The sequence below is a fragment of the Malus sylvestris genome, chromosome 15 (assembly GCF_916048215.2).
Source record: "Malus sylvestris chromosome 15, drMalSylv7.2, whole genome shotgun sequence".
Lineage (NCBI taxonomy): Eukaryota > Viridiplantae > Streptophyta > Magnoliopsida > Rosales > Rosaceae > Malus > Malus sylvestris.
Window position 1 is genome coordinate 3277347 of NC_062274.1, and position 15461 is coordinate 3292807.

General features: G+C 40.6%; 1 protein-coding gene across 1 annotated transcript; it reads right to left on the reverse strand.

The window, feature by feature from the left end:
- Positions 1-4672: 4672 nt before the first annotated feature.
- LOC126601090 (pentatricopeptide repeat-containing protein At4g33170) lies at positions 4673-13657 on the reverse strand. Its single transcript, XM_050267757.1, has 7 exons — positions 13268-13657; positions 11786-12644; positions 11084-11531; positions 10915-10985; positions 10291-10415; positions 9586-9886; positions 4673-7840 (listed from the first exon to the last, which is right to left on the reverse strand). Exons 2-7 carry the CDS (start codon positions 12557-12559, stop codon positions 4709-4711), a joined length of 4851 nt encoding a protein of 1616 aa, XP_050123714.1. The 5' UTR covers positions 12560-12644; positions 13268-13657; the 3' UTR covers positions 4673-4708.
- Positions 13658-15461: the final 1804 nt, after the last annotated feature.

A 15461-nucleotide genomic window follows, 5' to 3' on the forward strand; every position in this document is an offset into this window, starting at 1 on the left:
GGAGGGCAGCGGGAGATTAGGCAGACAAAGAAAACCTTTGCAGCTGGCGAGAGAAAGAGGAAATGAGAAGACTGCGACAAAGGGAATCCAAAGAAGAAAGCAGGATAATTAGAGGGGAGGAAATAAAAGGAAATCTGAGGTATGTAGAGAGGGGGGTCTTGGAGCGGGAGAAGGGAGCTGCCCTTTGGGCAGCTCGCAGAAGGACGAAGAAAAGAGAATAGGGGAGAGATAGGAGGGACTGTCAGCGAGACAGTCAGAGGAAGGAACGGGGCGCAAAGGGTCAGGAGGAAATGTGAGGTACGGGCTGCCCTTGGCAGCTGAGACTGACGTAAGGAGGAGAGAAAGGCTGCCATTTGGCAGCTTGAGCGAGGGAGTCAGGAGGGAGAGTGAGATAGGCGCTGCATTTGGCAGCTTGAGAGAGAAGGCACGGAAAGAAAGAAAAATAGAGAGAGGGAGAGAAAGAGGAGAGAACTGACAGGGGAGTGCAAAGTGAGGCGCGGACAGAGGAGAAAAGAAAAGCTGCCTTTGCAGTTGAGCAGCGCACGGGATTGGAGGAGAGGCAGGTCAGAGGTCAGCACGTACTGACAGCTGAAAGAAAAGAAGGTGAGCAAGGGGAGAAAAGGTGAGCACGGGGAAAGACAGCGGGGAGAGTCCAGGGGGGGCAGCAGTAGCACAGAAGCAGAGGCTTCACTCTCTTTCGGTTAAATCTTTCCAAACTTTTATTTTATTTTTGTTTTAATAATGTGTAACTAAATTTAATTTGGCTAGAGGTTAATTCAAAGCCATGAATATATTTGTAATATGAATTGATTACCTTCGGTTGTGATTTCATAAGTTGTGATTTCAATTTACTTATCCGTTCGTATAAAAACTGATTTGTGTATGTTGGTTGAGAGTGCACGCTTAATTTACATGCATGAATTTGATGCTAGAATATAAGTGAATTTCACCTAATCGTTATGAACTTATTTTCACAAGTAGTAAAGGTTGCTAGTCACAATCACGTTAAGTAAATTCTTGGCAAGAGTATCATGCTTTTCATAGTTACGAATGCCTCGTCAATGCTTATAGTTTTCACAAAGTTTAATGATCTTTGATTGTATCTCTATTGTGCTTTTCACGTAGGGGACTTTTGAAGAATGTTTTGAATTGTTGTATGCGTTTTCCCGTCCAATTCAATAACTTAAGGAAAACTTGAAGATTAAAAAAGTGCTGTTCACGGTTAATCTGGAGTATTGAAATTTACAATTTATTAAATGAACAACTGGAAATCATTTTGTATGCAAGTATAACATGTGTGGAGAAGAACCCTCTAGCTAGTCCGTCATTTATCATTTTACCTTAATTTTATGTTTTTGTCAATTCTGTAATTTAATTAAGTTTAATTTACTTTTCATCAAAACCAAACACCCATCCATTATTAAATTATATTATTTAGTTAGTTTTCTTTATTGTTAGTCTTTTAATTTAATTTCCGTCCATTTCAGTTCCTAGTGTATAATTTAATTGTTTTCATTATTTTGAGTCATTTTAAGTGTGTTTCGAGTTATTAGAGTTTTTAGCCTAGTTTTGTGTCCTTGAGTCTTATTTAATATTTTTAAATTAATTTAGAATAGATTAGCAATCCCTCCTAATCCCCGGCCTAGAACGATACCCTACTTACATCTATACTACAATTGTCAAAAAGAGGGTTTAATTTGTGTGTCAAGTAATTCTCGCATCAGTTGCAACTGAGTAGTGATTGAAGGACATGTTCGGTCACGGGTAGAGGTTGGTTGAGGTTGAAAGGAAGTAATTGATGGAGAAGGTGATGCGTGGGGTGGGGAAGGACTTGACCTAGCAGGCATATTAAAGGTTAATAAAAGTTCAGGGGACACATGGTTACCTGGTGGAATGACGTCTGCAGAGGAAGATGTGAGTCCCTTAAAAGGGAAGGAGTCCTCATCGAATAGGACATGGCGTGACAAGTACACTCGTCGTGTGGACACATCCAAACACCTATAGCCTTGATGATTGAGTGAATATCCTAAGAAAACACAAGATTTGGATTTGGGTTGAAGTTTATTGCTTGTGTAGGGTACCAACCAAGGAAAGCATCGACAACCAAAAACTTTCAACATGTCATACTTTGGGGTTTTGTTAAACAGTTTCTCATACGGTGACACATGAGACAAAAGTTTTGTGGGCATTCGATTCACCAAATATGTTGCAGTTGAGCACGCATCAAACCAAAAACGATTGGGCAAGTGAGATTGGGAAAGCATAACCAAACTTGTTTCAACAATGTGTCGATGTTTTCTTTCGGCAAGTCCATTTTGTTCCGGATGTTAAGGACATGAAAATCGTTGAGAAATACCATTTGTACTAAGGAAATTTTGAAATGCACGACTCTTATATTCACCTCCTTCATCACATTGAAATGTTTTAATGGAAAGATTAAGCATTTTCTCAACACAAGCTTTAAATTTAACAAAAATTTCGAAAACTTCACTTTTGTTTTTCATAGGAAAAGTCCAAGAATAGCGAGAATAGTCATCCACAAATAAAACATAATAACGAAAACCTTCATTAGAAATAACTGGAGAAGACCACACATCAGAATGCAACAGTTGCAAAGGAAATTGAGAAACAGACTCAGACGCATAGAAAGGCAATCTAGTGCTCTTTCCTAAGGGACAAGTCTCACAAAAACTAACATCAGAAGTACCATGAATTGGTACTAATTTTTTTGAAATTAAAAACTTAATGATGGAATGAGACGGATGACCTAGACGGGCATGCCATGTTTTCACAGAACACCGGACTCCAACAAATGATGAAATGGGATACTGGAGTTGTCCACTGCCACTTTGAAATGGGTATAACCCATTCTCACATCTCCCTCGGAAAAGCGTCTTCCGGGTCTTGAGGTCCTTAACAAGGAAAAAATATGGAAATATTAGTAGGTAGCATCGGTTATCTAATGTAAACCTATGGGCAGAAACTATATGTTGAGAAGCAGTGGGACAGTGGAGAATATTGGTTAATTTAAATGAGCAAGCTTTAGTACGTAATTGATTTGAACCATAATGCAAAATAGGGATGGCAGAATCATTACCTACACCTCCAATAGTTTCATTACCAGTATACTCCTTAGGGTTGATAAGGTTGTGAAGATCAGGAGTAATGTGTGCATTAGCACCGGTGTCCAGAAGCCAATTCTGTTGCTTGTTCAGAGTATTAGGAGAGGAGGTCATAGCTGAAAGTTTTTTTGTAGGAATCCTACCTTCATACGCGGCATTCATTCGCTGGTAGCAATCAAGGGCAGGATGACCTGGTTTGCCACAAATTTGACAAACAATGCGCTCACCGGGACAAGGAAGACGATCACCATTTGGCGGGTTACGCTGATGGTTGGGACGAGGGTTGTAACCTCGGGGATTGAATGGAATGCCACGATTGGGGGAAGACACACCTCTCCCATTTCCTCTCGACCTTCCACCGCCACGACCGCGAGCAGCAACAAAGGCATTCACAGATGCAGTCTCGGCCAAGGAAGCTGCTTGTTCCACCATTCGGCGTTCAGTGGTCAACAGTAGTGACTCAAGTGTGGGATAAGTAATGGGAGTATCCCGAGCTTGAGCAGCACTCACTGTCATTTCAAATGCAGGTCCTAGATTGTTCAACACAATCTGTACAAGTTCATCATCATAGACAGGTTGCCCGGCTAGGGCTAGGTTATCAGATATCGCATTCATGCGATCCAGGTAATCCGCAACAGAGAGATCACCTTTCTTGGTCTGCAACAATTCATTTCGCAGGAACAAAATTCGATTTTGGGAAGTCGAGGCATACCTCTGCTCCAAGGCTTCCCAAGTGGCGCGAGCAGTCCTCTTGCTGGCCACAGTAGACAAGACAGAAGCAGTTAAGGAGCCATTTATCCAACTAAGGATCGTTTGATCCTGTTGGACCCAAGCAGCATACTGTGGATTGACAGTGGTGATACCAGGCAAGTGTTTTGGAGGACACACCGAGGTACCATCCACATATCCCATCAGATCTCGACTTCGGAGAATTGGGAGAATTTGAGCCAACCACAGTGGGTAGTTGGATCTATCAAGCTTAATATGGACCACTGTGGAGAAAGGATGGAAGGGATTGGTGGTAGGCGGGGTGGTGATGGTGGACTGGGAGGAGGTGCCATTTTCGTCAGCCATGGAAGCGTGAGAAAAAAAAATAAAACGAAGGGTGGATCGAGTCGTTAGACGGTAGGGCTCAATACAATGAATAATATGGTCTTTACTGATGAATAATCAAGCTTACTCACTACTGTACCTGCTGCAATGGCAGCATGGTTTATATAAGTTTACAAGCATGCAATAAATAATAATAATGTCCTTAACCCTTGCTGTACTGACAGCATGGTTTATATACAAGTTTAATACACGCATGCAATAAATAATACAAGTGCCAGAAACCATGTGAAGTATTCCTTCTGTCAGGTTGTACAGCGAGAAGGTGGAGGTTCTGTCGTGGAAATGAAGGAAAGCTTATCTATAAATAAGAACTTAAAAAATAAACATTTCGAATAGTAAGGGTTTCATACGAAATTTGCTTGAAGTGAAGGTAGTCGTACGGAATTTGCAAAACCCTAAAATTTAATGTTTGTAAAGTACTTAAAGAAAACTTGTAATTAATTGATAAACAAACGAATTTTGAATTTATAATGTCACCAGTAATCACCGCAAGAACAAGTTCCATCCTTGAACCGATGGAAGCGATTTGCATCTCTCAAAACAATCTCTCTCTGATAAACCTTTGATATGTATTTCACTGCATTATGGCAATCTCCACAAACTCTCAGGTTTTTTATCACCCGAATGGCGGCCGACGGAGGAGTGCTTATGAGTCCATAAGCTATTGCTAGCTTCTCACTGTGGTAGTACAGAGACCGCTCTTTCTCCTCTTCTTCCACATCCACCAGTGCAAACTCCGTATCCGGGACGTACCCTTCTTCCCCGATTCGCTTTATCATCTCCTCCACCTTGTCGTGTATGACATCTGCTTGTGGATGGGATTTATCGTCTACCACAAACAAATGTACCTTGTTCTTCACGTCTATCCAGCTGAAACCGGGTTCTTTCTTTACATTCTGTTTCTGCATCATTGCTCTGGCATCATTTACGACATTCCATTGGTTGGCAGCCGCATAGATGTTGGATAAAAGCACGTAGGCGGAGGAGTCAGATGGCTCCATGGCCAGGAGCTGTGCTGCAACTCGTTTTCCAGTTTCGGTGTCCCCTTTAACTCTACAAGCACCTAGAAGGGCTCTATACATTGAGGCAGAAGCTTCAAAGGGCATTGATGCTATCAGCTTTTCTGCCTCTTGGACTCGACCTGCACGGCCAAGGGCATCAACTAGGCAAGAGTAGTGTTCAATCTCAGGTTCAACACCGTAATCTTTCTGCATTGTAGAAAAATACTCATAAGCTTCGGAAACTAAACCAGAATGGCTGCAAGCAGAAAGGACTCCAATGAAAGTAACTCTATCAGGCTCGATGTTCTTCATTTTCATGACTCTGAAAAGGCTTAGTGCTTCTTCAGCATTTCCGTGCTGAGCTAAACCGACCAACATGGCATTCCACAGGGCGACGTTCCTAACATCCATCCTCCTGAATAAACGATAAGCATCTTCTATGTTGCCACACTTGGCATACATGTCAACAAGTGATGTCGCGACAAAAGGGTCCGAGGAAAAATCCAACTTTATAGCATCAGCGTGTATCTGTTTTCCCTGTTCTAATGCTGTCAAACATGAGCTGGCTTTGACAAGGGTGGCAAAGGTATATTCATCAGGCTCCACTCGTGACTGCCTCATCTGATGGTATATAGAAAGAGAGAGCACTTCATCTCCATTTTCTACACATCCTGAGATCATAGTTGTCCATGCAACACCATCGGGTGCAGGGATGTAATTGAAAACTGTGTGTGCACTTCCCATGTCTCCACATTTGATATACATATCTAGAATTCCGCTGTTAACACATAAATCCAAAACAAACCCTGTTTTTATGGCATGAGCATGAATTTGCTTTCCTGGTCCCAAAGCTACCAGGCTACTAGCAGCCTTACCCGCAGTTGTTAAAGATATCTCATCCGGCCTGTGTCCACCTTCGTGCATCATCCTCATAAGGTCCAATGCCTTGTGACAGTCATTACTCATTATGTATCCGAACATCATTGCATTCCAAGACGCCAGATTGAATTTAAGTTTGTTTCCAAGGAGGACCTCTGCATCCTCCATGTTTCCACTTCTAGAATAAACATCAATAAGAGCCGTCGAAACAAAACTGTCAGCAACAATGCCGGATTTTATAGCATGAACATGAATCTGTTTGCTGGCTGACAACCCTTCTTCAAGCGAGGAGCAAGCCCTTAAAACACTTGCAATAGTAAATTGATCAGGTCTCAAACCATCATGTAATAAGCCCATAAACAAGTTTACCGCTTCCTCTCCTAAACCACTTTGTGCACAACATGATATCATCGAGTTCCAGGAAATTAAGTCCACTTCTTTCATGCGATTGAACACTTTTCTTGAAGAATAAACAGAACCAGCCTTTGAATACATGTTGATAAGGCTATTTGCAACAGAAACAACAGAATCAAAATGTGATTTCAAAGCAATGCCGTGAATCTGTTTCCCCAAGTCCAAGTCATTTACACCTGCAACCGCAGACAGAATAACAACTAATGTTACACTGTCAAGCTCTACTTTTGATCTTACAATATCTATAAAACATTCTACAGCAGCCCAATTTTCACCAGCTTTAACATACTCAGACAATGTCTTGTTCCATGAATATATGTCCAAAGATTCCGACTTAGTATAATACAAAAACAATTTCATTGCATATGCTTGAACCTGCTCCATGTGCCTCTTGCCTTCAAAATAATCAATTCTGTCAATCCCACTGAGAACAGAGCGCACACTAACATCATCAGGACGGAATCCACTTCGATGAAAAGCAGAGAAGAAAGAAAGTCCTTCCTCGAGACCCATTTCCACATATGCCTTAAGCATTGTATTCCACAACACCACATCCCTTTCCATCATCCCATCAAACAACACACGGGCAGCCTTAATTCGTCCGAGTTTAGAATATATATTCACAAGAGCACCAGAAACAAACTCATCCCACTCCAATCCAATCTTAACAGCATACCCATGAACCGCCTCTGAAGCCCAAACATGCCCTGAGAGCAAACACAGCTTCAAAACCGGCGCCAAAGTGAGCCGACTGGTAAAAACAACAGATTCACGAAGACGCCGGAAAAGGCCAAGACCCTCTTGAACATTGTCAGCATCAGAGCCCGCAGCCTGCGCATAGGCCGCTAGAATGGAGTTCCATGAGACAAGGTCTCGGCCGGGCATTTTATCGAACACGCGGCGTGCGGTTGACAGACACCGGCATTTGGAATACATGGTGATGAGGTTGTTGGTCAAGAAATGGCCCGGGTCGTCGCCGGAGGTTATAATCAGCGCGTGAACGCGCTTCCCGAGCGGCAAGTCTGCGGCGGCAATGGCAGCGCGGAGGACGGAGAACCATTGAGAGGAGGAAGAAGAAGACGGGCAGATGGGAGAGGAGTGAGAGAGGGGAGTGGAAAGAGAAGAGAAGGCGAAGAGAGAGAAGAGAGATAGTGGGTGTGGAGAATTGGTGAGGAGGGAAATGGATTTGGGACGGAGGTGGGGTTGCAATTGCATTATCGTTACTTGGTTGCATTGTCTGGTTTTCCCTCCGAAACTCAAGATTCTGGTATTTGTACTTCGGAAGACATAACTCAGAGGTGTCCAGTATTTATTTCACGAATATATGCACAAATAAAAAGGGAAGGGAAAATAAGACAAACATATCCCATCACCTACTTAGAGATTTCGAAATCAAGTGCAAGAGGAGCAAGCGCATATCTCATGACCAACCGGACTAACTCATTTGCATACAAGTTACAAACTCTGACTGTTAGACTCATTTTATTGTCTTAATTTAAAGGGAATGGAAAATAAGACAAAAGAGTGAGAATAGCAGCACTCAAAATAAAACTCAAACACTCACCAACAATAAAGAAGCACTAAGGTCATCTCCAACCGAAGGCTGCCTAGAGGATTAGTTTTAACCATCTAACACTCTAAGAAATTAATATTTTAATTAACAGTATCGGATCATATTTGCCTCTGTCTCCAACCAAGAGCCAAAGGGCCATAGGGCTCGTTTTAGCCCTGTCACAAAAAACCGTCTCCAACTGAGGGTCATAGGGCCAAACATAATTTATTATTTAAAAACTACAACTTAAATTCAAATTCAACGGCTAAGTGACGTCACATGGAGTATGCGTTTAAGTTTTATGTTGTATAATGTTGTTTCATGTTACTTAATTTAATTTAATGTTGTATAATGGCTTAGGAAGTTATAGGAAAAAAAATAGAATTTAAAAAATATATGAAACATAATTTAGAAAAAAATATAAAACAAATTTTGTAAAATAGAAGTTATAGGAAAAAAATTGTGTAAAAAATAAAATAAAATAAAAAACTGTAAAAAAAAATTCAAAAATAACGGCTAGCTGACAGGAATGTTAGAATTTCTGGGCTAGCCTAGGGCTGGCTGGATTGGGCCAATCGGTTGGCCCTTTGGCCCTTTCAGATTTCGTGGGGCCCACAAGCCATATGGCCTAACTCTAGATTGAAAACAGTTTTCGGACTATTTTCGACCTTTTGACCCTCTGAACCCTTCGGTTGGTGATGGTCTAAACCATAATTTGCATACGACTTATTGTCGATTTACTTGCTAGCATCAGTTAATTTCATTGGAGGTATGGTTGTGTCACAACTTAAAACTTTAGAGCTTGGTTGTTTTGTTGTTTTTTTTTTTTTTGATACATCAATATTTTCATACTAAAAAAAAGAAATTTGGTTAAGCCACTCAATAGATAGCCTAATTTGATGTCGAATTCGCCATCCACGAGATTCGAATCTAGGACATTTCACTTCCAAGTGAAAAGGAATAAAAAATGCCTTAGAAAGGATGTGAAGATTTCGCTTGTCAAGAGGTACAGAGCTGACGAAGCCGGTCGAACTCCGGTAAGCCGGGAAAGGAACCGGAAAAGGGAAATTAAAAAACCGCTCCAGATCGATGGGGAAACATGTAGTTTCATTCAGAATAGCACAGGGTATAACTGGCAAGGTGAATTGTTCTATCATGTAATTCAATTCTATCAGTTACATCTGAGGATCAAAAAGGAATTTAACAAAGAAATAAAATTTTAAGATACAAAAAAGGCAAAAGATTTAGGATCATTTTGGCTACAGAAAACGTAATCCCTCGATCAACTACTCCAACTTCTTTTTTTTTTTCTTTTCGTTTTGTCGGAATTTTTCCCTCTAAATTTCCGATCCTTCTCTTTGTTGTTTTGTTTTTTTCGTTTTTCAGACTTGGACTAAACTTGTTTTCTTCCCATGTACAGATACAAGAATCGCTATGACGACTACGGCTTCACGGACTGTGCTGTGCTAAAAAACTATACCTCACACGTCATCTTCGTGGCTCAGTATAACAGAATTCGGAGCAGCCCTGGCTGTGGTTCAGTGTAGTCAATGCCTTCTTCTTCGAGTAGGTATCGCTGTACAGCTATTGGGAGCCTTGCCGGTGTGCGAGAGCCCCTGGTGTGGTGGCCAGTTCCCACACATATATAAACCAGAATACCAGGCTCTCCTGCTCTGGCAGCGTTCCTCAACACGCTCAGCTCGTGCTTCAGGACATGAAGGGCTTCACTTACATGCAGCCCGTGCAGGTCTATCATCCTCTCTTGTGACCTCCCATTGCCCTGCATCTCTGGAGAAACTGGGTTCCTGTGTTTTCAGAAAACGGTACGCAACAAGAAGAAAAAAAAAAAAAAAAAAAAAAAGACAACCAATTAACTTACCAAAAAACAAGAAATAAACATGAAAACTAAGGTCGTTGACGTTGAATGAGGAAATAGGTCAACAGGGTTAACTCCGTTATCAACTCATGCTCAGTATGAGTAAGTAGCACTCTACTCGTCGAGACCCTTGTTCAAGTTGTCTCATACAAACACAGAACATCGATGCTAAGAACCATTCTCAGATCAAAATAACTCCAAATTCAGGAGGTGGTAAAATGTCAAACACGATTTTCATATATTCCCTAAAATTTCAATCTTATCCAAACGACAAAATTAATACTCAGGGCATCCTCTGCCCAGACGAACCACAAATAGTGGGGGATAACAAACCTCTGACGATATATAGACTCTTGAGCTTTTTCATGAGCTTCCTTCATATGCATGTTGTGCAGCTGTCCTTTAACGCTCAGCTCCTTTGCTAGAGCCTTGTTTCCAACAACGTATGCTTGCCGTGCCTGTTTATTAATAGGAACAATCAGGGTAAATTTGGTTTCACAGCAACTTTATGTGAAAAATTAGTAGCAGGGATTGGAGTGAACCCACAAATCTTATGTGGCTCAACGTTCAACATGCATAGTAGAAAGGAAAAACATGAAACTGCAGTGCCATGCCGGCATGACAGTATCATGTAGGAAAAACACTCCTACAAATACCTATCGGTTATATACACATTTGTTTCAAACCCATGGAAGGTGCACACCCCCCATGTGCTGCTGTGGTTTGTTTCTTGGCCACATATTTTGATTTTCAATGTTGACATCAAACTTAGCCAAACAGCATTGCTGGTCAACTCAAATCACAACAGAAAATTAAATCTACCAAGATGTCCATATGCCGCACCAACACAATTTTTAACCAATTTAAGGCTTCACTCTTTACGTAAAGTAAGAAGGATGTGGCAGAAAGGGACTCGCGTTTACAGAAACAGACCATTTAAGAACATCAAGTACAAACCTGCTCAAAGTATGCATTACGTAGGCGTGCATGGTCCCGAGCTTCATCCCGCAGATCAGAATACATATTTGCTGTCACCTCAACAATGTTAAAAACATATAGATCGAGAGGGATGTCCACAACTAAATAGACATAAACAGAAGTAATTTGGTTGACCAAGGGACATTACCAACTGCATCTCCAGTTTCAAGCCAAACAGGCGCAGTCCGAGGTGAACCACGATTCTGTGACCTGTCGCTGTACATGCCTCTTCCATGTCCAGTACTGTAAGTGCTATTCAAAAGCTGGGAACGTCTGCTTGAGCCAATAGCAGCATCAGCAGAACCGTTTCTCTCATACTTCCATCCAGAATCCTGGGTCGCCAATTTCCTGACAGCTGAAGCAAAATCTATTGCACCTCTAGTAGGAATTGATGAGCTAGACTTGAACAAAAGCATGTTGTCCTTGTCAGAAGATCGATAAGGATTGCCACTTTGGAAATCATCATCTCCGGCATATTTTGAATGACCATGCTGACCATCTGTTGGTGTAAGTGCAGGGAAGTCCATTGAGCTAAGATCAGGAACTGACAAGGTCTTTGAGTTCAGATTCTCATTAAAACCACCATCAACTTGAAGCTACAATTCAAAACAAAAATATCGCATCAAACAATTCAACTCACACAATGAAAAGGATATATAGTATATACAGAATTAGCATGAACAGTTTCATAAACATGTTTTCTTAGACTAGATTTTTTGAAAAACACAATATTTAACTTTAAAGAGAACTATTAATTGACAACAATCCAATGTAACAGAAGGCATGCAAGCTGCATTGATTCGAGGGCCGAAAACCTATTCTTTAATTCGAATAACAGACACAAGCATACCTCCAACTGAGTTAACATCTCAACAGTCAGGTTCAAGTCACAACCATTGGCAAAGTAAACTTCAGCAAGGCTCTGAGCAGAAAAGCCGGGGAACTGTGAAGCCAAAAACTCAGCAGGGTTAATATCCGCACCTTCCACAATTGCATGCTCACCCAACATATCATTCATGAACCCGTGTCTAGACATGCCATCATACGGATACTCCTCCTGACCATTGCTGACAAACTGATTGCTGTTCAGAATCTGCTTATCCCAAGGCTTAGGTGACATATGAAGGAAACTGGCCGATGAAAGATCCTCCCCCCCAAAGGGAGGTGCAGAAGCTCTCAACTTTTCAGAAAAGCTATTGCCATTAATATGTGACTCGTTTAATAAGTATCCACTGCCCGTAGAGGCAGGAAACCGTGTTGCTTCAACATCTTCGTGTAAGGACAAACCCGCTAAAGAGAGGTTCCCAAGGCCTTGCGACTCATCTTCTCCCATGACCTTAAAGTCAGGGGTAATATCATCAGGGAGCTGGTGGCGCCAATATTGGTGCGCCTCATCATCGGAATTATTTGATGTGGAAGATTCTGTTCGATCTAGTACTGCTTTTCCAAATGTTCCAGAAGAAGAAAACTTTGTTGTGACCTGAGCTGCGCTGGTGCTTCCAGATGATGGGGATCTGAGGGAAAAGGGAACAAACTCTGCTGCATTGGGATTCAATGCAGTTGCCTTGTTTGCAGTGCTTAGTTTGGTGTCGTTGGTAAAGGATCCTTTCTTGGACAAGCTCATTATTTACGGAAATGGAAATAACTAGAAGTCTACAACAGCTTTGAATAAAAAATCAACTTGATTTACATTAAGCTTCAACCAAACCCTGCAAAACCATCCATCAAGTGTTATAATTAGTCCATTGACCCCAAACTTCCCCTTCCTGAAAACCAACTCGCAATTCAGCGAGTCCGTCACACTCTGCGAAAAGTTAAGCTATAAAGCAATCGAGAATAATATCAAAACAGGAAGAGAAAATCTACTTCTTTTAAGAATTAAATCATACGTATATCACCATTTTCAAATATACAACAAACCTAAATTATTGTTCAGAAAAACATGCTTAAACCCCTAAATTCAATTTGATTAAAAAATCAAACAAAAAAGTTCAATTTTCAGAGCCACAGTATAACACAAAAAATAAAATCTCAGACATTAATTGTATCCAAAGCTCAATTAATTAAGACCTGATTTGGACACTACTACTATTTTCCACTGCAAAATCTAGACAAAAATCAAGATTAAAAAATAAACAATAAATCATGACTACTTAATGACTCAAGCAACCAAATCCCTAATGACTCAAGCAACCAAATTCAATAGATCTCAACAAATTCAACGCCATTAAATATAAAAATAAAATAATAATTAGAGAAACGAAAACAATAAAGCTGCAAAATTGAACAGAAGAAGCTCAAGATCCGATTGAATGAAGTAGCAAGAGTATACCTTTTCGTACCAAATCGAAGGGATCCATCGGCTAAAGATTACACCAACTAAAAAAAAGAGGAGAGAGAAAGTTCGAGAGAGAGAGAGAGAGAGAGAATCGAAGATTTGGGGGTTTTGTACGGAGAGCTTGGAGAGCTGTGTCTCCTGTATTATCTTCAAGCTTTCAAGGCTACCTCTCTCTCTCTCTGGTTTCTCTATCTAGTTTCTCTCTCCTCTCTGTGTTTTTGTTTGAAACCCTCTGTGGGCTAGAAAGATAGAAGAGAAAAAGAAAAGGGCTAATTAGAAATATCACCACTTCCACCACCACAGAAACTTGGAAAGGACAACCCAAACCCTTCGCCACTCGATTTGACCTCTCTCTCTCCACTTTCTCTCTCTCTACTTTCTCTCTCTATCTCTGTCCAAATTATACGCATTATTGCTTTTATTTTAATATTTATTTGACGTAATTGGGATTCGGAGGAGGGGATGAGCACAACTTTTTTAGCTCTATATTTTAGTTTTTTTTTTCTTTATTGTTAGTGTCAATTTTGAAAAATGGTTAGGACTTTGTTTCAAGAGACTTGGCAATTCGCGTTTGGTTGTTGGGTTCGTGTTGACACGATACATGAGATTAAGGGCTGGTTTGGTATTGCTGTGCTTTGAAAAAAAGCTGCTGTGAGAATAAGCAGCTGTGCTGTGAGAATAAGCGGCTGTGAAATAAATCAGTGTTTGGTAAACTTTTTTGTAAAAGTGCTTTTGGGAAAAAAAACAGTCTAATAGTGAATCTTTTCATTAAAGAAGCACTGTAGCTCCGTGTGCTTTGAAAAAAAGCCAGTTTTCCAAAGCTACAAATAGCAGCTTCAGCTTTTTCCTTTGATTTCAGCTTATTCTCACAGCAGCTTCCAAAATAAGCCATTTTTTTTCAGTTTACCAAACACCTAAAACCCTCATAGCTTTTTTTCATGGGTGCTTTTTTTTTAAGCATCTCACTCCCAAACTAGGTCTAACCCGACAAAATTATTTTTTTTATGAAAAATTGACTAGTTGGTGGTTTAGGAGTGCACTGTGAAATAAATATTGAAATTCATTCCTAAACACTAAGTCACACTGTGGTGATTAACTTGATTGATTATAAACTATGTTGTTTATTTCAAATCCAACACTGCACGATTTTAACACGTTACATGATAAAGAAATGATGAAACTAAGTTCTATTTTAGCGTGTTATATTTGAGTTGACCAAAACTAGTTGATGCGATTATGATTTGAGCATAATTATAGTCAACTGAAACCCATTTATTTTTGTCATTTTCTAGTCGAGTTAGGGGGCGTCTGTTTGCCCTTACTAAGTGGGACTAAACTAGACTGGACTAAAAATTAGTGCAATATTGTGTTTGTTGATCACAAGGACTAATATTAGTGGAATTAGGTGGGACTCGTCCTGACTAGAAAGCTCACTAGAGGGTCTTAGCTAGACCCCCCAAAACGAAGTGGACTGCTAAGACCTTTGCTTTTCGTGTCGTCTGCTTCATCTGCTCGCATCGTGTCCTCTTCCTGCTCCACGACCTTGCCGTCAAATCCTCACAATCCTTCCCCGCACAAATATTCCTCTCTCTCCCTTGCTCTATCTTTGCACTAACAGCCCCACCCACCACCTAAATTCCAAAATTCGATTACCACCCACCGATGGGTCTGCTCTATCCGAGTGTGAAATTGTTGTTGGCGCCACCCACTCCTCTTCTAAAGATTATCTCCCGCTTTCTCTATCAAAGTCTCAACGATGGCTATCGCCGCCACATCACCGACTCGGCTGTCTCAAAAGGAGGCTAACATTCAGATGATGTTGGCCGTCAAGGCCATCTAGGCACCAAAAATTGATAAAAAGACGCGTCTTCAAGAGACGCAAGAATTGTATGCATCAGATCTCCTCCCTAATTTTTCTTAGATTTACTTATTTTTTGGTAAATATAATATGAAATTTCAGATTTTTGAAAATGTTTTGTTTAGTGTGATGGTGTTTAAAATGGTGGGTTCTTTCTAATTTAAGATGAAATGACCAATTGCATCGTTCGGTATAATGGGTTTGCATATACACACACACACACATATATATTTGGCTGAGTTTGTATAAATGTGTATATTTTTGCTTGATCTGGTATACAACTTTAGCATTATTTGTTCTTGTTGGTACATTTTATATCCTTATTCGCAA